Source organism: Aquarana catesbeiana, linkage group LG08 (assembly GCF_042186555.1).
Source record: "Aquarana catesbeiana isolate 2022-GZ linkage group LG08, ASM4218655v1, whole genome shotgun sequence".
NCBI lineage: Eukaryota > Metazoa > Chordata > Amphibia > Anura > Ranidae > Aquarana > Aquarana catesbeiana.
The window spans coordinates 198,162,118-198,184,107 of NC_133331.1; the positions used below are offsets into that span (position 1 = coordinate 198,162,118).

Genomic DNA, 21,990 nt, shown 5'->3' on the forward strand with positions numbered 1-21,990 from the left:
TTCCTCTAATCTTTCCTCATAGCTGAGCTCCTCCATGCCTGTTATCAGTTTGGTTGCCCTTCTCTGCACTTTCTCCAGTTCCCCGATATCCTTTTTGAGTACTGGTGCCCAAAACTGAACTGCATATTCCAGATGAGGTCTTACTAATGATTTGAACAGGGGCAAAATGATATCTCTCTGCAGTCCATACCTCTCTTAATACAAGAAAGGACTTTGCTCGCTTTGGGAACCGCAGCTGGACATTGCATGCTATTATTGAGCTTATGATCTACCAAAACCCCCAGATCCTTCTCCACTACGAATTCCCCCAGCTGTACTCCCCCTAGCATGTATGATGCATGCATATTCTTAGCCCCCAAGTGCATAACTTTACATTTCTCAACATTAAACCTCATCTGCCACATAGTCGCCCAATTAGACAGTGCATTGAAGTCGGCTTGTAAATTGGAGACATCCTGCAAGGACGTTATTCCACTGCATAGCTTGGTGTCATCTGCAAAGACAGAAATGTTACTTTTGATCCCAGACACAATATAATTTCTAAAGATATTAAAAAGTAAGGGTCCCAGCACTGTACCTTGGGGTACACCACTGATAACCTTAGACCATTCAGAGTAAGAATCATTAAGCACTACTCTCTGAATTCTGTCTTTTAGCCAGTTTTCTATCCATTTACAAACTGATATTTCCAAGCCTGTGAACTTTACCTTACACATGAGCCGCGTGTGCGGACCTGTATCGAACGCTTTTGCAAAATCCAAGTATACCACATCCACAGCCACCCCTCTGTCCAAGGTTTTACTTACCTCTTCATAAAAAGAAATCAGATTTGTCTGACAACTTCTGTCTTTCATGAATCCATGCTGTCTGTTGCTTTAAAATGTTTTTTTCTAGCAAGAACTCATCTATGTGGTCTTTTATTAAACGCTCCAGTATCTTCCCCACTATAGAAGTTGAACTACCAGGTCTATAGTCACTTGGTAAAGACTTTGATCCCTTTTTAAATATAGGCACCACGTTCACACCAAGGCCAATCCAGTGGTACTATTCCCATCATTAATGAGTCCCTAAAAATTAGATACACTGGCTTTGAAATTACAGAGTTCAATTCTTTTAGGATCCGTGGGTGGATGCCATCAGGTCCAGGTGCTGTATCCACCTTTATTCTGTCTAAATATTTCTGGACCATATCACTTTTGAGCCATTGTGGATCATTCAGGGCTGTGTCAATACCACCCCCGTTATGGACATGAGCTCCCCCATGCTCTTTTGTATACACAGAGCTGAAGAAAGTATTTAATAAATTAGCCTTCTCTTTGTCCCCAGTCACCCACTCTAGATTATTTTGTAAAGGACCTACATGCTCAGACCTGACCTTTTTACTATTAATATATTTGAAAATTTTTTTGGGGTTTGTCCTACTATCTTTTGCAATATGTCGTTCATTTTGAATTTTTGCATCCTTGATTTCCTTTTTACATATTCTGTTAAATTCTTTGTAACATTTCAACGACACTAGTATTCATTTTTATATTTTTTAAAAGCTCTTTTGTTATTGTTTATAGCTTTTTTAACTTTGACCGTGAGCCACATAGGTTTTATTTTTAGCCTTTTAAACTTATTGCCCATGAGAATATACTTTGCAGTGAGGTCCCAAACAGCCTTTTTGAAGAATTCCCATTTCTGTTCTGTGTTTATCGATGCCAATATTCCCTCCCAGTCTAAATCCTGGAGAGCAGCCCTCAGAAAAATTTGAGATTACCAGGTCCAACAGTGCTTCATTCCTAGGGCCTCAATAAACTGGACCAAAAATTGTCCTGTAATAGGTTTATAAATTTTTGCCCTTTAACTGTCCCAGCAGTGCCATTACTCCAGTCAATTTCTGGGTAGTTAAAATCCCCCATTATTATCATCGTTCCAGCCCAGCTTTCTGGTAAAGCTCAGAATTCATGGTTCCATCAATTATGGAAAGTCATCCAGGTCCTGAAGCTGCAAAGCAGCCACAGACCAACACGCTACCACCACCACCATGTCTGACTGTTGCTATGATGTTCTTGTTATGAAATGCTGTATTCGTTTTATGCCAGATGTAACAGGACGCACACCTTCCAAAAAGTTACATTTTTGTCTCACCAGTCCACAGAATATTTGCCTAAAAGTCTTAGGGATAATCTAGATGTTTTTTGGTAAAGATGAGCCTTTGCATTCTTTTTGGTCAGCAGTGGCTTTGGCCTTGGAACTCTCTCATGGATGCCATTTTTGCCCCAGTCTCTTTCTTATTGTTGAATCATGAACACTGGTCTTACCTGAGGCAAGTGAGGCCTGCAGTTCTTTAGATGTTGTTCTGGGTTCTTTTATGACCTCCTGGATGAGTCGTCATCATGCTCTTGGAGTAATTTATGTAGGCCGGCCACTCCTGGGAAGGTTCACCACTGTTCGAAGTTATCTCCATTTGTGGATAATGGCTCTCTCCGTGCTTCACTGGAGTTCCAAAGCCTTAGAAATCACTTTGAAACCCTTCCTAGACCGATTTCTAATCTGTTCTTGATTTTGAATTTGTTCTTGAATTATTTTAGATTGTGGCATGATGTGTGGCTTTTTATGATCTGATAGCATGCTTCACTTTCTCATACAGCTTCTATTTATGTGCTTTCTTGATTCAACAGGTGTGGCAGTAATCAGGCCTGGGTATGGCAAGGGAAATTTATCTCAGCTTTCCAAAAAATTGTGGTTAATCACAGTTCATTCATGATACAGCATGGGAGGGGGCAATTACTTTTTCACATAGGGCCAGGCAGGTTTGAACAGCTTTTTTCCCGTAATAAATTAAATAATAATTTAAAAACTGCACCTTGTATTTACTCAGGTTATCTTTGTGTAATATTAAAATTTGTTTGATGATCTGAATCATTTAAGTGTGACAAATATGCAAAAAAATTAAAAATCAGGAAGGGGCAAATATTTTTTCACAGCACTGTATATACTGATAATTTCAGTTTGTATTATAATATTTTTGTCCCCTCTGTATTCTCCTGAAGAAGCAGGTAACCATAAAACATGTTGAGAGCCTGATGGCCTGCAACTAAAACACCTCAGGAGATATTTCCTATAGACTTCTCCTTCAGTGGGGATGTACGAACCATCAAAGAGGGAATTCTTGTGTTTTATATCCCAAAAGGGCGCTTTTTTTATTGTAACTGTTTGTGAAATAAAATAATATATTGATTTTAAACCAACTTTGTAATGTCTTTCGACAGTACTCAGAAAATCCTGTTGTCCCACCCCTTTCCAAAATATTCTCAGTAAAAGATTATCATATAAGTAAAGAGCTCACTTAATTTGCCTCTTTTAAATTTGCTTGTAGTTTAGGGTTAATGTTTATTATTATTGCTATTGCAAGGAAGAATGTTTGATTGTGACACATGTCCTTCTGTCAGATATGACCTGCAGTTTTATTGTTAACAGAACAGTAATTACATAATAACTTTAGTGGCACCAATGTCATTGTTAACAAGAAGAATTTGACATTTACAGAACTTTTTTCACTACAGTAACAATACTTAACCTGAGAATAAAGTTCACTGTGGTCTAGGTGAACTTCACGAGTCAAGTATTCCTTGTTTGAGGGGAATATGCTCAAGGCCAATTTCACATGTATTAGATGACATCAAAGGGGGTAGCTGAACAAACCAGCTGGCTAAGCCTCCAGCTCTTTCATTTTGAAGTTTTGTTTCAGCACCTGAAGCAGTTAAATATTTGGCTACAAAACAATGCCCTGTCTGTTGGTGTGTCTGCATATAACCAGGAAGCTGAGGGGGAAATGCAGATCAAGATGTGTAGTGATCTGGAGCTGGAATTTTATGCAATGCAAATGGAAGAGCCACAGCAAACATGGATGAGTGCTGTGACTTTAGTGCTCCTATACTCCTGTACTTGTCCGAGACCTTCATCTCTGCTATTCATCACAATTTTTTCTCTTAAGCAAGGTGACATATCATTTTTGTTAGAGCAGAAAATGTTTTGGCCAGTTTTGATATCTAACTTCTTTGAATACAGGTATGAGACATATCACAGTTTGACAAAAAGCATCTCACCCCACTAATTCATTGCAGCTTACATTTTTGGACAGAATGAGTAATAATCTATGGAGCGCCACAGGGCCTGTCATCGATTTATTACAGGCTTTGTCAGTTAAACTTTGTGGTACTTAGTATAAGAAAGTAAGAACTAACTAAAAACATTTTTTTTGAAGGACAGCCAAGTTTACTGTGCTTTGAGTTTGTTGTGTACTTTCATATGACAAACTGCAACATTTTGCTTTATTACCAAAATGAAAGCGTTGCGCACAGAGCAGGCTTAATATGAAAATGGCAGGCATATTGCAGTAATAAAAGCTGAGCTAGTTAGATGAGTACATGTGTCTATGTACAGGTTAAATGGTAGAATGTCTGGTAGGCAGAGACAGCCACTGTTAGCCTTACAGTCACAGGATATCACTTGCCTGCTCTTCACGCTTCACCTTTTGCAAGTACTAAATTCCCTAGACAGAAAGTCTTGAGTAGACAGAAGCTGTCATCCCCTGTCCTCCTGCGTCTCCAAACTGAATGAGAGTGGCTGAGTCCTCCTTTCGTTCTGTGCTGTGATCCGTACCCAGCCAGTGATGACAACCTTGCTTCTGTTTCTGCCGGCGCCTTTGTCACTACTGTCCCCTTTGGATGGGCTCTTTCATCTAATCATTAAAATCCATGTTTAGTACTTGCCCCACCTGGTTCACTCACCTGAATGTTTGCTACTCCTTTCATCAGTAGAGAAGTGCCTTTGGTGTATTTCTACTATATTATGTAGGATACAGTGCCTTGAAAAAGTATTCATACTCCTTGAAATTTCCCACATTTTGTCATGTTACAACCAAAAAAGTAAATGTATTTTATTGGGATTTTATGTGATAGATCAACACAATGTGTCACATAATTGTGCATTGGAAGGAAAATGATAAATGGTTTTCCAAATTTTTTACAAGTATCTGAAAAGTGTGGTGTACATTTGTATTCAGCCCCCTTTTACTCTGATACCCCTAACTAAAATCTAGTGGAATCAATTGCTTTCAGAAGTCACCTAATTTGTAAATATAGTCCACCTGTGTGTAATTTGGTCTCAGTATATATACATGCTTTTCTGTGAAACCCTCAGAGGTTTGTAAAAGCATCACAAATGCCAAGGAACACACCAGACAGGTCAGGGATACAGTTGTGGAGAAGTTTAAAGCAGGGTTAGGTTATAAAAAACATCAAGAGCACTGTTCAATCCATCATCCGAAAATGGAAAGACTATGGCACAACTGCAAACCTACCAAGACATGGCCGTCCACCTAAACTGACAGGCCGCACAAGGAGAGCATTAACCAGAGAAACAGCCAAGAGGCTCATGTTAACTCTGGTGGAGCTGCAGAGATCCACAGCTCAGGTGGGAGAATCTATCCACAGGACAACAATTAGTCGTGCACTCCACAAATCTGGCCTTTATGAAAGAGTGGCAAGAAGAAAGCCATTGTTGAAAGAAAGCCATAAGAAGTCCTGTTTGCGAGAAGCCATGTGGGGGACACAGCAAACATGGGGAAGAAGGTGCCCTGGTCAGATGAGACCAAAATTGAACTTTTTGCCTTAAAAGCAAAACGCTACGTGTGTCGGAATACTAACACTGCACATCACCCTGAACACACCATCCCCACCATGAATCATGTTGTGGGGATGCTTTTCTTCAGCAGGGACAGGGAAGCTGTTCAGAGTTGATGGGAAGATGGATGGAGCCAAATAAAGGGAAAATATGTCAGAGTCTGCAAAAAACGTGAGACTGGGGCGGAGGTTCACCTTCCGGCAGGACAACGATCCTAAATATACAGCCAGAGCTACAATGGAATGGTTTAGATCAGGGGCCTCAAACTGGTGGCCCTCCAGATGTTGTAAAACTACAAGTACCATCCTACCTCTGCCTGTGGGAGACATGCTTGTAACTGTCAGCCTTGCAATGTCTCATGGGACTAGTTTTGCAACAGCTAGAGGGCCACCAGTTTGAGACCCCTGATTTAGATCAAAGCATATTCAAGCGCTAGAATGGCCCACTCAAAGTCCAGACCTAAATCCAATTGAGAATCTGTGTGAAGGCTTGAGAATTGTTGCTCACAGACACTCTCCATCCAATCTGACAGAGCTTGAGCTATTTTGCAAAGAAGAATGGGCAAAGGTGTCACTCTCTAGATGTGCAAAGCCAGTAGAGACATCCCCAAAAAGACTTGCAGCTGTAATTGCAGTGAAAGGTGGTTCTATAAAGTATTGACTCAGGGGGCTGAATACAAATGCACCCCACACTTTTCACATATTTATTTGTTAAAAATGTTGAAAACCATTTATCATTTTCCTTCCACTTCACAATTATGTGCCACTTTGTGTTGGTCCATGAAATAAAATCCCAATAAAATACATTCACGTTTTTGGTTGTAACATGACATAATGTGTAAAATTTCAAGGTATATGAATACTTTTTCAAGGCACTGTATATAGCTGCTAGTTTGTAATACTGCTTCCTGAATGTGTTTATGAAATGTACCTGGTGGGTGAAATACACTATACTATAATACCATTTCATATGTTGTCATAGTGTTTATAAATAAACTACACATGCTTCCAATGGAATTGTTTAGTTCAGCATGGTTCACAAAACCTTCTCAATAACCAGGTGCTGTAGTAGAGCCAGTTGTCACTTTCATTGTGTGAAGAGATGGATGTGCATGTGAATCATAGGGCAAACTTCGACAATGACAAATGTTCATTTATGGCTCTATTTTTTTCAGGTACTTTGTCCTGAACAAACTTCCTAATCTAAAGTTTTTGGATACCAGGAAAGTGACAAACAAAGAGCGTGAAGTGGCAGGTTCCAGAGGAGCATTCATGAGAGTGGTGAAGCCCAAAGAAAATAAGGTGAGAGAATACCAAAAATTATAACAAACTCAAAACAGACAACTGAAGAAAATCTTCTTTACAAGACCACACTTTAGTGGTGTAGCAACCGGGCCCTGCTCCATAAAGGCACGCAGGGCCAACCTAGCCATATCAAATTAATCTCTCCATTATTGCAGTTGTATAGTGGGATTAGGTACACATGGAATTATGGTGGGTCGGGAGTTTGGATGCAGAGGTAATAGTATGGCATGCTACCACCAGGGCTAGGTATAGGAGTTGAGGGATAATAAATCTGGAAAAGAGGATGTGAGATTAAGCCTGGGTTCATACTTGTATGACAAATGCTCCGACATTGGGAGCTTATGTCACATGACGTGTGAAAATCAGTGTTTCCCAATGATAGCCGTCTTAACTGGTCCAACACAAGTTGGTCCGACTTTGAAAACGCTCCCGCACTTCTTTGGTCCGACTTTGATCCTACTTCAGCCCATTGAATATCATTGAAGTCGGATCAAAGTAGGATCCTTGTCCTAACCATCTGACTTGTGACATCTGACATGGTGATCACAGCAGCAGTAAAAGGAATTTATGTCACTCTGGTATGGTTTTGATTGGTCAAAGGACAAGTTGTACTATCTCAAAGTTGGAGCAAAATCTTATCTTGTTCATTCAAGTTGGATGGAAGTAGGACTGAAGTAGTGTCCATGTGGGACAGATGTAACAGAGCAAAGTAGAATGATAGTCGTATAACAGTTGTGTCGTATCAGTGTGAACCAAGCCTCAGAACCCAGGTGTGTCAAGAATAGCATTAATATTTCTTTACATTAAATAATGAAATTAAAATATCCTATATATTCCCAAGTGCTCTAAAATGTTTAACTTTTGATGTTGATAAAGATAATTAAGTCTAGAAAAAAAGAATCTTGATTGTGGTCTGAGCATGCCTGATGTAACATACTGTAGATGAACAATGAAAAAGAGAGAATAGTGCATGGATCTAATGCAAAAGAAAAATTATACCTTTATTGGGTATAAAAACAAATTGGCTAATCACATCTTTTTGCAAAGGAACATATCCACACTATTTGTTGCATTCGTAGCTAGAAAGACCTAGCTGGATTTGTGTTGTATATATGATTATAACTGTACTATGACCTCAGACCCATAGCAGGCCACTGAATCTGAAAAATATTCTTCTAATACAAAAGATTGGAGGCTCCTGTGTATCCCCATCTAGAATGGCTGAATGTGTAAACTGAACTTAATGGAGCCTAATTAATGTAGGACTAGTCCAACAATGTTAATATTAACCATATTTCTGCTGTTGTTCTTAATGTGTTATATCTACAGAAATTAAAATAAACTGTTAGCAAACAGAATGCATGTTATAACACACAGTGTGCTTCTGGTGAAGTTTTATCACATGCAATCATTAAGTAATGGTGGGTTAGCCGACAAGGTCAGCCAATGATGGAAGCAGAAGGTCTAATGAGATGTTTTGTTTTGTTTTGCTCTTGCGTTGATTTCTGTTGGTACATTTTCCAACAGCAGGCAGGGGGCCATCAATACTGTAGAAAATACACCACAATTAGTGCTTGCTCTCATGTTAATTTCTGCACAGATCCCTGTAATTGTCACTAATCGCAATTAGACAGAAAAAGGCTGCATAGACATTTGCATTGTTCCCCTGTGCTGTGTCTAGACAGGGCAATATGTAATACCACTTTTTATACTACAAGTGTCAGCAATGTAGTTGAGTAAATAAAATACATTATTAGAGTTCTATGGCCATAATTGTCTGATTGTTTATTCTCAGTGCTTATTTAGGGTGGTCCTTTACATTTTTAGAATCCCACCACAAAGCTGTCCTTTAATTTTACACAGTTTTATCTGCAAAGATTGTAGTCAAGCTTCATTGGCTATATTTAATAATACCAGATCTGTACGAAAAGCGTAATGCGATATGAAGGTTGTAAGTTTACCCCAGTCTCAAACAATATACACTACAAAGACCTTAATAAATTAGAAGGGTTTCATGGATGGTATACTCAAGGACTTTGCTTTATATGTCAATTGCATATTACCAATGTGTTTAAAACTTTTTGTATATTACAGGATAAGATTCAGCTTCCTAGCCAAACATTTTATCTATACCTACAACTGTGACATGCCCTGAGCTGTCAGACCTGTATTCAAAAGTTAACCTTGACAAATATGCCCCTCATTTCCCTCCTAGCTCACATAGATATGAAAAAGGGTTGGCATATGCAAATACAATACAAACTAGGAAATACACTTGGGTCCTGAATCATATGACTAGTGGGTGGCAGCATTAGAAGTCATCCCAAAAGTGTCTCTCTTCCCCTCTCAAAAACTTGAACACCTTTTTATCTTACATAGGGCAATATTGCACCCTCTCCTAGATTATCACCATTGTGCTAGAGGCCCGGCAGACTTAATTCATATCCTATGGTGTTGCCCCATTTTTTTTTTTACTATTAGGAAGAAACAGTGCAAAATATATCAGCTGTTTGCATACATCAATCCCAGAGGCTCCACTTACCTGCCTATTGGGTTATCTAGATTAGGAACTATTTTGCCCTGAGATTTCTGCCCCAGTGATCAGAAATTTATTTTTATTTTTTTTATCAAATATTTTTTTCTTCAAGAATTTTCAAGGTATAGTTCATAGTTAGTGCATGTAATTGTGGTGGTCTCAAGTGTAGCATAAATGTATCCAGTATATAATAACAAACAATGAACTGTGTAAAAAGAAAGGCTGGCACTAAAATAGTATACTGAACCTTAAGAACAATTATGAGGATGGTTTTCAAGTGTAAAAATTTGAGAGAAAAACTCTAATAATGGTTAAAGCACTGTGAAGTGGGGGGGCAGTTGATATGGGGGAAAGGGTTATATGATACGAAAACGCTTGCAAAAACCCTACTGCTGCAAATAAATCACTATGTGGTCAAAGCTTGAAATGCAGATGACTCACTATATGCCCACCAGAATGTCCACATGGTGTGTACTTTTTCAGGGTCGGGGCTATCTTCCTCTACCAAAGTTTCCATTACTATAATCATGTCGTTGAATATGTGGGCCCATTTCAGAAGATGGGGCAAAGAACTAGTTGTCCAATGACAGGATATAGCTACCTGGGTTGTTTACAAGCAATGCTGTAGAACGTCCTTTTAAATTTTTGAAATGGACACAGGAATCATCAACAGTAGGGCAACTGCAGGTAATGCCTGAACATCGGATTTGCAAATAGAATTATATGAAGTGAATCCATTCAGCTAAAATAATGAAAGCAGGTGGCAGCCCCACCAGGTATGGAGTTAGGAGCCTTCAGCTTCCAAACTTCTCCAACACAGGCTATAGGTGGTTGAGTACATACCATGCCAGTCCACTGGGCCCGGTACTATAAGGACACTATCTTGTAGCTCTTCTCCTTACAATAAGAAGACATGGAGAGTTTGTGGGTGAAAATAAAGGAAGTCCAAGACAGTGTCCTCTGAAACAAAATAGTGGAAGGGGCCTCTCATGACACATATCCATTAGACATTTGAAGCATTTGAAATTGTTCCCAGTGGAACTATCCATTCAAAGTTTATTTGGATTTACCCTCAGGACAGAAGTCACTCCTTACACTGTATATCATTCACCCTTGCAAACCATGGTGCTACTGTAGATGGGGGCTGTTCTTTCCATGCACTTGGAATACAGATCCCTTTGACATCTAGAAGATGTAGAAGTAGTGACTTACGGTAACATTTTCTAGGAAAAGGTGTCAGATTTAAAATAACAGCGGCTGGGTTGTCAAAAGGGGATATATCTATAGGTTATTTGAAGAACCTGTTGCCAGAAAGGGTGGATGAAAGGGAATTGCCAAAAATATGTGCATAATGCCACGTACACATGAGCGGAATTTCCGACAGAAAGAGTCCGATGGCAGCTTCTCATCGTATATTCCGACCGTGCGTATGCCCCATCAGACTTTAATGCCCCGTACACACGGTCGGACATTGTTCGGACATTCCGACAACAAAATCCTAGGATTTTTTCCGACGGATGTTGGCTCAAACTTGTCTTGCATACACACGGTCACACAAAGTTGTCGGAAAATCCGATCGTTCTGAACGCGGTGACGTAAAACACGTATGTCGGGACTCTAAACGGGGCAGTAGCCAATAGCTTTCATCTCTTTATTTATTCTGAGCATGCGTGGCACTTTGTGCGTCGGATTTGTGTACACACGATCAGAAATTCCGACAACGGATTTTGTTGTCGGAAAATTTTATAGCCTGCTCTCAAACTTTGTGTGTCGGAAAATCCGATGGAAAATGTGTGATGGAGTCTACACACGGTAGGAATTTCCGACAACAAGGTCCTATCACACATTTTCCGTCTGAAAATCCGACCGTGTGTACGGGGCATTACTGTCGAAAATTCAGACGGACTTAGATAGAGAACATGTTCTATATTTTTCCGACGGAACAAATTACTATCGGAAAAACCGCTCGTCTGTATGCTGTTCCGTCGCACCAAAAACAACGCATGCTCTGAAGCAAGTACGAGACAGAAGCTATTGGCTACTGGCTATTGAACTTCCGCTTTCTAGTCCCATCGTACGTGTTGTACGTCACCGCGTTCTGGACGGTCGGAATTTCGCGTGACCGTGTGTATGCAAGACAGCTTGAGCGGAATTCTGTCGGAACTCCGTCAGAAAAACCTTCAGAGTTTATTCCGACAGCAAAACCGGTCAAGTGTACAGGACATCAGAGTACTTTTGTGCTTCGTACATCTCTAGCACAGGTCACTTTGTCATGGCAAGTAATTTCTTGGTACTTACTGTTATTCGAGGGTTTGTGCGCAAAGAACAGGATTCAGTCTCTTTGTGAATGTGGTGTTTTTTCATTTGGACAGGTATATTGGGTCTTGTCGGGGGTATATATCTTGTCACAGTAGTGAGGGGTCTCCACATTCTCCACATTCTCTATTCTGGGGTCTCAGAGTCTGTTTAAAGATCTGTAATATTCACCCATTTGTCAGAGAGAAGATTTGAGGCTCGCATATGTACATGTTAAGACCAAGTTCTGAATACTCCATCTGAAAGACCTGAGGCAAAATCTGGATGGCCAAAAACAGACATCATGAGAGAGGGGAAGCTCTGCAAGTCTAGTGATTTGTAATATCTGTTTAGTTCAAGTAAAGATGGCCTGATCAGAGGGTGGGATAGAAGATTTTGTATTGCCTTCTTGCCTTATTGCCTTCCCACTAGGGGAGATGGTGAAGAGTTATGTTCAAAGGACACCCACAGCTTTTTTGGTTCTAATGTAAGCATGAAAAACCTGCCTTGTTCTGTTGCTTATGTCCAGCAGGCTGGATTTGAAACCATTTATTCATACTTTTTTAGTCAATGTAAATCAATAAAAAATAACTGATTTAAAAATAATATCAGATCTTTATGATTGTGCCATAATGTATACAATTTACACTCAGGTATTCTAATATACCGTATAGAGATAGCTGCAAGTTGCATATGCCTAGCCAGATAAAAAAAATCCAGCTCCCTCCTTAATGGACTTCCATAATACTTGGAGTACATGGAATGCACACCCTCTTAGACCTCACAACGGCCATTATTTACCAACCATGTCAATATATGGTAGGAGATTTAAACCCTGCAAAAGTCATAGTTGGAGATTTACAATGAACTGGTTACTACACTGCAAAAATGTAGACCATGAACATGCTGTAAAAGAAGATTCATATTTACCTTTCTGTCAGAGGATGAGTCAAATCCTGCTTTTCTTCCAAAGATAAAAGTATGCTCCGTTAAGTGACATTGGTGAAACCAGTCAGGGACCAGCACTGCTGGAGCTGAGTGACTCTCCTAGCTGTCAGGGGAATGACTCCTCCAATGAGGGTGGGAGTAAAGCCAAGGGAAAGGAAAGACAGATTCTGGTGGTGGGGGACTCAATTCTCAGAAGATCAGAGAGGGCAATCTGTCACAAAGACCTGAAGCGCCGAACTGTATTTTGTCTACCTGGCGCTTGGTTTCGGCACATCATGGATCTGATGGACAGATTACTGGGAGTGGCAGGGGAAGACCCGGCTATCATGGTGCATGTTGGCACCAATGACAAAGTCAGAGGAAGATGGAGTGTCCTAAAAAACAATTTTAGGGACTTAGGAGCTAAATTGAGGAAAAGGACCTCCAAGGTAGAAATTCTCAGAAATACTACCGATACCTTGAGTCACACCAGAAAGGCAGAGGGAGATTAGGGAAGTAAACAAGTGGCTGAGGAGCTGGTGTAGAAAGGAGGGGTTTGGTTTCCTGGAGAACTGGGACAACTTCTCAGTTGATTACCAGCTCTATAGAAGGGACAGACTGCACCTAAACAGGGTGCAGCTCTCCTGGGAGTGAAGATAGTAAAAAAGTAGAGGGGCTTTTAATCTAGGCGAAGGGGGGCGGGTCCAGAGGTAGAGATAGTCAGCGCGGAACATATTCCGGAGGGTAGTATTGGGGGCATTAGTGGTAGGTTGACTAAAGCACCTAAACCCAAGGTAAGTATAGTAACAAGTCCTATTTGCAACCACAGAGCACCCAATAAGGATTAGTATGCGACCGGTCTAAACTGCGTGGCATGTTTACCAATGCCAGGAGTCTGGTGAACAAGATGGGAGAACTTGGTTCGACGGCTCTTATGATTGACTGGCAACCATTCAAGGGTATTCCCTATATCGCAGGGATAGAGAGGGTAAAAAAGGGGGAGGGGTATACCTGTATATCAAAAATGATGTACAAGTGAATGTGAGAGATGACATCATTAAGGGAGCAAGGGAGGAGGTGGAATCCTTATGGGTAGAGCTACAAAAGGAGGAAACTAAGGGGACAGTAAATATTGGGAGTATGCTATAGGCCCCCTAACCAGAGGGAGGAGGCGGAGGCAAACCTCCTATCACAATTTGGATTAGTGGCAAGAATGGGAAGTGTCATTATAATGGGGGAATTTAATTATCCAGACATAGACTGAGTGGAAGGAACCACGCATTCATCTAAGGCTCGCCAGTTCCTATATGTCTTTTCTTAATTTCATGGGTCAGATGGTAAATGCACCAACTAGAAACAAAGCGTTAATAAACCCTACTGATTGTCAACAATACAGACCTGATCATGGATGTGGAAATACGGGAAAATTTAAGAAACCGTGATCGCAGGTCAATTTGTTTTAGTATAAATCACACAAATAGGAAACATAAGGGGAATATAAAGACACTGAATTTCAAAAGAGACAACTTCCCTAAACTACAATCCTTGCTAGAAGATAATAATTGTTATAAAATCTTAGGAACAAAGAACACAGAGGAAAAATGGGTATGCTTTAAGAGCATTTTAGATAAGGGCATTAGCCAGTGCATCCCAATGGGAAATAAATTTAAAAGTGCTAATAAAAGTCCTGGGTGGCTTAACTCCAACGTGAAAATGCATATAAAAGAAAAGGAGAAGGCCTTCAAAAAATACAAGGCTGAGGGATCATCATCAGCATTCCAACGTTACAAAGAATGCAACAAGAAATGTAAGGGTGCAATCAGGACAGCTAAGATAGAACACAAAAGGCACATAGAGGAGAGTAAAAAAAAATCCCAAGAAATTCTTTAAGTACATGTCAGAAACCATGAAATCAGGCCGAGACAGAAATACAGTTAAATCACACTTGTTTAATAATAAAAGTAAAAAGAACAAACGTAGTCAAAACATAGCTAAAGTTCAGCAACCGGAACGGATAGTCAGCCAAACCAGAAGTCAGGGATCATTGTAGTGGAACAGCAAGCAGGATCTGGAGCCAGAAGGAATGTCAGCAAAGCAAGTCTTGAACAGGATCGCAGGAGATAGTTTCTGTGATGTTGACCAAGGCGAAGACAGAGCTCCTCTAGACTGGACAGCTTAAGTAGGCAGGACTGATGAGCAGGATATCATAAATAGCTGAGTAACTGTGGAGAGATAGGAGCTGGCAATTAGCCGACAGCTGAGCGGATAGCTTAGAGAAGGAAGGGCTGAGCCCAGCCCTGACAGTACATAAATAGTAAGAAAGGGAGGTCAGATCATATTGGTCCCATAAAGAATGATGAAGGGAATCTTGTTACTAAGGATGGAGAGATGGCGAAGGTATTGCAATAATTTTTCTTCTCAGTCTTCATGAGGGAATTAGGGGGCTTCAGTAACCAAAACTGCAATGTTTATCCTCATGACATGTCACAGGAAGCACCCTCATGGCTAACAGAGCACAGAATTAGAACTAGACTTGAAAAACGTAGCATTACTAAGTCACCGGGACCAGATGGCTTGCACCTGAGGGTCCTTAAGGAACTCAGTCAAGTAATTGCCAGACCATTGTTCCTAATTTGTACGAGCAGTCTACTGACTGGAATGTTACCAGCTGATTGGAGAAAATCCAATGTAGCACCAATATTTAAAAAAGGGCCGAGATACATCCCTGGGAATTACAGACCAGTTAGCCTAACATCAATTGTATGCAAGCTCTTGGAGGGAATGATAAGGGACAATATACAAGATTTTAGTAATGAGAACGATATCAATAGCAATAATCAGCATGGATTCATGAAGAATCGTTCTTGCCAAACCAATCTATTAACCTTCTATGAGGAGGTGAGCTGCCATCTAGATAAAGGAAGGCCCTTTAATGTAGTGTATCTGGATTTTGCAAAAGCATTTGATACAGTTCCTCATAAAAGTTTACTGTACAAAAGTAAGGTCTGTTGGCATGGACCACATGTTGAGTACATGGATTGAAAACTGGCTGCAGGGGCAAGTTCAGAGGGTAGTGATAAATGGGGAGTACTCAGAATGGTCCAGGGTGGAAAGTGGGGTGCCCCAGGGTTCTGTCCTGGGACCAATCCTATTTAATTTATTCATAAACGACGATACTAAGCTAAGCAGGGAAATAACTTCCCCCCAGGATGTGGAAACTTTGCAAGAAGATCTGAACAAATTAATGGGGTGGGCAACTACATGGCAAATGAGGTTCAATGTAGAAAAATGTAAAATAATGCATTTAGGTGGCAGAAATATAAATGCAATCTACTCACTGGGGGGAGAACCTCTGGGGGAATCTAGGATGGAAAAGGACCTGGGGGTCCTAGTAGATGACAGGCTCAGCAATGGCATGCAATGCCAAGCTGCTGCAAACAAAGCAAACAGAATATTGGCATGCATTAAAAATGGGATTAACTCCAGAGATAAAAAATTCATTCTCCCACTCTACAAGACTCTGGTCCAGCCGCACCTGGAGTATGCTGTCCAGTTCTGGGCACCAGTCCTCAGGAAGGATGTGCTGGAACTGGAGAGAGTCCAGAGAAGGGCAACAAAACTAATAATAGGACTGGAGGACCTTCGTTATGAGGAAAGGTTACGAGCACTGAACTTTTTTTCTTTTTGGAGAAGAGACGCTTGAGAGGGAATATGATTTCAATGTACAAATATTGTACTGGTGACCTCACAATAGGGATAAAGCTTCTCTGTGAAAGGGAATTTAATAAGACACATGGCCAGCCAAAAAAATTATAAGTAAAGCGGTTTCACCTTAAACTGCGTAAAGGGTTCTTTACTGTAAGAGCGGTTAGGATGTGGAATTCTCTTCCACAAGCAGTGGTTTCAGTGGGGAGCATTGATAATTTCAAAAAACTATTAGATAAGCACCTAAACGACCACAACATACAGGGTTATACAATGTAATACTGACATAAAATGACACACATGGGTTGGACTTGATGGACTTTTTTCAACCTCGCTACTATGTAACTATATAGGTTCTACCTCTGTCTGAAACTTCCTGGTGTTTGGGATAGTGTGTCCCTGCCAGGTGCTGTGGTTTCTTCCACTGGCTGCTACTTCACTACTGTGTACTGTAGTGACATAGCAGCTGGAGGGAGGAACCATGGTATTTGGCAGAGGATATGCTATCTGCAGAAGTGACAGATAGAAGCAGTGCTGGGATCTTTTGAAGAAAAAAAAACTGGACTCACCACAATTTTACATTTAATTTATGTTGTACACATACTGTACAGCACTGTAGCTCTCGTTTACAGTGGCAGTAGCAATATGCCATTCAAGACACTCCTTTAAGGGGACATAGCAATTTGCCATTCAAGAAGCTCAGTTTGTATAGGTAAAACTTCAAAAGGTAAAGCTTTTGACTGAGCTTCCTACAGTACTGCCCCCAGATGCTTTATATATGTAATAGCCTTCTGAATGCCTCTATGAAACATTTCACTTGTAGTATTAAAGGAATTCTAGAGTCACAGCATACACTTTCATTTTTCCTAACACCAGCATCATAATAACAATACAAACAACAGTTATATTTGACATCATAATATACAATTACTTTAAAAATATCCTTTTCTGTTGTGCTGGCCATTTCTTTTCACAACTTCCTGCATTCCCTGCATGCTTTTCGGCTTCTTCTTTGCTGTTTATTTTCAATTTCTAAGGACTACATATCCCATGGTACCTTGCTGCCTGTAAACAATTATTCTTGTATTAACTCCACCTCCTGAAACTCCTCCTCTCAGAACCTCTATAGTTCTGAAGGCAGACTCTGTGAATTGTGGCACAGCCACATAGTAAATGTGTGTCATAGAATTTAAGAAAGTGTGTGGATCTACCCAAAGTAAGTTTACAAATTTCAGATTAATAGAAGTAGACTAGAAATAACTGAAACTCAGTGTGGATTTGAATATATGATTTTACATTTTGTAACATAGATACACTTCAAGCTGAGAAAAAGACAAAACGCACAGTAGAATAATTCATTCAATCCATTGCTCAAGGCTTGCTCTTCATTTATTCCATTGTTTCCAGAACTTAACCACTTAAGGACCAGCCTCATTTTGGATTTTAGGTGTTTACATGTTTAAAACAGTTTTTTTTGCTAGAATATTACTTAGAACCCCCAAACATTATATATATATGTTTTTTTTTCTAACACTCTAGAGAATAAAATGGCGGTCGTTGCAATACTTTTTTTTGCACCGTATTTGCCCAGCGGTCTTATAAGCGCACTTTTTTTGGAAAAAAATCACTTTTTTGAATAAAAAAATAAGACAGCAGTAAAGTTAGCCCAATTTTTTTATATTGTGAAATATAATGTTACGCCAAGTAAATTGATACCCAACAATCAAAAAATAAGTCATTTAAAAAAATGACATTGAAAAAAATATGCCTTTAAGAAGCATGGGCGGAAGTGTCGTTTTGACGTCGCTTCCGCCCAGCAGTGTCATGGAGACGAGTGGGCGCTATCTTAGCCTCAATTGTCTCCAGGCACAGCACGGGGTAGGAAGCGATTGCCTCCACCGCTACCGACGGCTCCGGTAAGCGGCGGAGGGCACTGGATCGTGGCGGGAGGGGGGCCCCTCTCCCGCCACCGATAAAAGTGATCTTGCGGCGAATCCACCGCAGGGACCGCTTTTATCAGAAAGCCGGCCACCACATGAAAACGGGTATACCGGGATTATGGCAGCTAGCTGCTGCCATAACAACGACATCCACCGTCAAAGTTTGGACGTACATCGGCATGCGGCGGTCGGCAAGTGGTTAAAAAGGAACTGTATGTATGTTTGAACGATGGTGCAAAATCTTGGGTTACTTTCAATGAAAGCTGACAATGGACTTTGGGGTTTTAAGCTGCTTTGATAATCCTATCCATCAGGCCTGCTATACATTATCTGACCATATACAGTATATGGCATGTTTCAGTCATTCACTGGAAATTGGCCCAGTCACTGAAGGCCTGGTTAGACTGAAGAACTTGCAGCCAGGCCCATATTTCTATTATCTTGTTTTCTGTAGTTCATTTTCAGCAAAAATAATTTTGGATTCCTATTTCAGAGTGCACAACAGTCTGCTCGGACCCACATTGGGTCAATTAATCTGTATTTTTGGCCTCATTCTATGGCTAACCATCTTTTTTAAGTACCAAATTACAATTGAGACTCAGACAAAATAAAGTAATTATCACAATAATGTGCTTCTAGCAAGTGTTACTATCTTCCCTGCTATGGAACCTATACATTATCCTCGGTACCTACAAAAGATATACACTATATTACCAAAAGTATTGGGACGCCTGCCTTTACATGATCTTTAATGGCATCCCAGTCTTAGTCCGTAGGGTTCAATATTGAGTTGGCCCACCCTTTGCAACTATACCAGCTTCAACTCTTTTGGGAAGGCTCTCCACAAGGTTTAGGAGTGTTTCTATGGGAATGTTTGAGCATTCTTCCAGAAGCGCATTTGTGAGGTCAGGCACTGATGTGGATGAGAAGGCCTGTCTCGCAGTCTCTGCTCTAATTCATCCCAAAGGTCTTCTATCGGGTTAAGGTGAGGACTCTGTGCAGGCCAGTCAAGTTCATCCACCCCAAACTCGCTCATCTATGTCTTTATGGACCTTGTTTGTGCACTGGTGCGCAGTCATGTTTGAACAGAAAGGAGCCATCCCCAAACTGTTCCCCACAAAGTTGGGAGCATGAAATTGTGCAGAATGTCTTTGTATGCTGACGCCTTAAGAGTTCCCTTCACTGGAACTAAGGGACCAAGCCCAACCCCTGAAAAACAACCCCACACCATAATCCCCCCTCCACCAAATGATTTGGACCAATGCACAAAGCAAGGTCCATAAAGACATGGATGAGAGAGTTTGGGGTGAAGGAACTTGACTGTCCTGCACAGAGTCCTGAACTCAACCTGATACCTTTGGGATGAATTAGAGTGGAGACTGCGAGCCAGGCCTTCTCGTCCACATCAGTGCCTGACCTCCCAAATGCGCTTCTGGAAGAATGGTCAAACATTCCCATAGACACACTCCTAAACCTTTTTTTACCAGCCTTTCCAGAAGAGTTGAAGCTGCAAAGGGTGGGCCAACTCAATATTGAACCCTACAGACTAAGGGCCAGTTCACACCATAGAAACGCAGCCCAGATGCAATCCAGATGCTTTTCTGCATGCACGTTTTTGATGCATTCCAGTGCGTTTTTTGATGCAGTCCAGTGCATTTTTACCCCCTCTTTTTTCTTAACCTTCAATAAGGACATGTGTGTTCCAGTGCATTTTCGATGCATTGTACAGCGTTCCATTGCAGGAAAAATGCAGCATACTTTTTTTTCTGGAACTGGAACGCACTGGAACTGTAAGTACTGGTTCGAATTACGCCATTGAAAACCATATAACCTACTTTCCAATGCATTTTTTATGCAGAAAAAAACGCACTGGGCTGCATGTAGTGTGAACTGGCCCTAAGACTTGGATACCATTAAAGTTCATGTGCGTGTAAAGACAGGCGTCCAAATACTTTTGGTAATATAGTGTATACATATATGACAGTCATAGAGTAGAAAATGCTACTGCTGTTTGACATTTGGAGTTGCACACGTTTTAGAGTTGTTGGTTTTGTACTTTTTGTAACTCCCAGTAGCTCTAATTTTTCCACATTCATGTTTTCTATATGAATGGTTTGCCTTTGACTAGAGTTATAAATGACCACTCTGCCTTTGAGCAGATTGGGTAGACTATTTCTTATTGTATGTATTCATTCATACACATAACTAGGACCAAATTAGACTGGAGCCAATTAACCTACCAGTATGTCTCTGGAGTGTGGGAGGAAACCCACACAGGCACAGGGAGATCATGTAAACTTCAGGCAGGTAGTGTTGTGGTTACAACTAGTTATGAGTTGGGCAAAACCAGGAAAAAATTTTTTGTCCTGCTTTATACCTCAGCTATGTACCCAAAGGTGTGCATTTGTAAGTTAAGAAGGAAGAAATACATCTTTCTATGATTGAAAAGAATTACATCTTCTGCTATATTGTATAAAATTAGACATCTACAACTGATGTTCCAAATGGCAAAAATATTTATTATTATAGGTTAAATATACTAATGACGTTAAAGTGTATCTAAACTCAAAAACAAAAATGTCCCAATTGATCAGTACTTAGGTTAGGTGGCTGCATTTGTTTTCTTTCTTTTTTTTCAAGCATTTTTTCCTTTCATTCTCATTTGGTAATTAGTTGTACTTGTTTACATACAAACCTTTGGTGTCACCTTTTGGAAGATTTACTATCTCTTCTTGTTCTGTGTCAGTTTTTGATTTCTCATCATATCCTGCCCTTGTGATAATGGTACTGAGGAAGAATCCCTCCAGTGGGGACACAGAATGCGTTAAAAATCTGCCAGGAATTCTAATCATTTCTGTTAAAGTAAAATATATATATTTTGGATAAAAATACACTTTTTAAAGAGACTGTGGGGTTGATTAAAAGAAAAGTATGGGAATGTTTTTTTTTTCAAGAATCATACTTACCTAGGCGGATGCAACATCGGTCTCCCGTCGGCTCTAAGACTGAGAACCGAGCAATCAAACACCGCTGATCGCTCAGTTCTCAGATCTCCCTGAGCAGAAAGTTTGACCAGCACAGACAGTAAGGGCCCTTTCACACGTGTCCGTGTATGGGCTCCGCTTTGCTCAGCGGGGGATCGCTCTGTCAATCCCCACTGAGCAGGCAGATGACAGGTTTACCGACCTGTCAGAGTGCTGCTCTCCTCTATGGGGAATCCGATGAAGAAGGACCGTAGAGTCCGCTTTCATCTGATCTGCAGACGGATTGAAAAATAGGGTTTTCCTCCGTCATACTTTAGGATCGGAGCAGGTCACATGTGGACATGTCACCGTTGACATCCATCGCTCCATAGACCTGTATGGAGCGTCCGTTCAGGTCCCCCTAAAAAACTGACAGGCGGACCTTTACGGTCCGCCCCTGTGAAAGGGGCCTAACTGGACTATCCTAGAAGAGGAGTGGGCTATGATGTGCAAGGAGGGAAGGGGCTGTACTAGCGAATGGACCGTGCTAGAGTAGTCAGATTTTCTAGCAAGTTCAAAAGCACATTGCAAGTGCATTAAAAAATAATTAATTGAAAAGAAAAAACACTGCAAGCAGAGATTTTATT

General features: G+C 40.6%; 1 protein-coding gene across 1 annotated transcript in view; it reads left to right on the forward strand.

Moving 5' to 3' along the window:
• Positions 1-21,990, forward strand: part of LRMDA (leucine rich melanocyte differentiation associated) — a 1,415,555-nt gene that overhangs the window by 820,277 nt on the left and 573,288 nt on the right. The window contains exon 5 of the mRNA XM_073595197.1: positions 6,848-6,974. Within this exon, the coding sequence (XP_073451298.1) occupies positions 6,848-6,974 (127 nt within the window). The remainder of the gene's footprint in view (positions 1-6,847; positions 6,975-21,990) is intronic.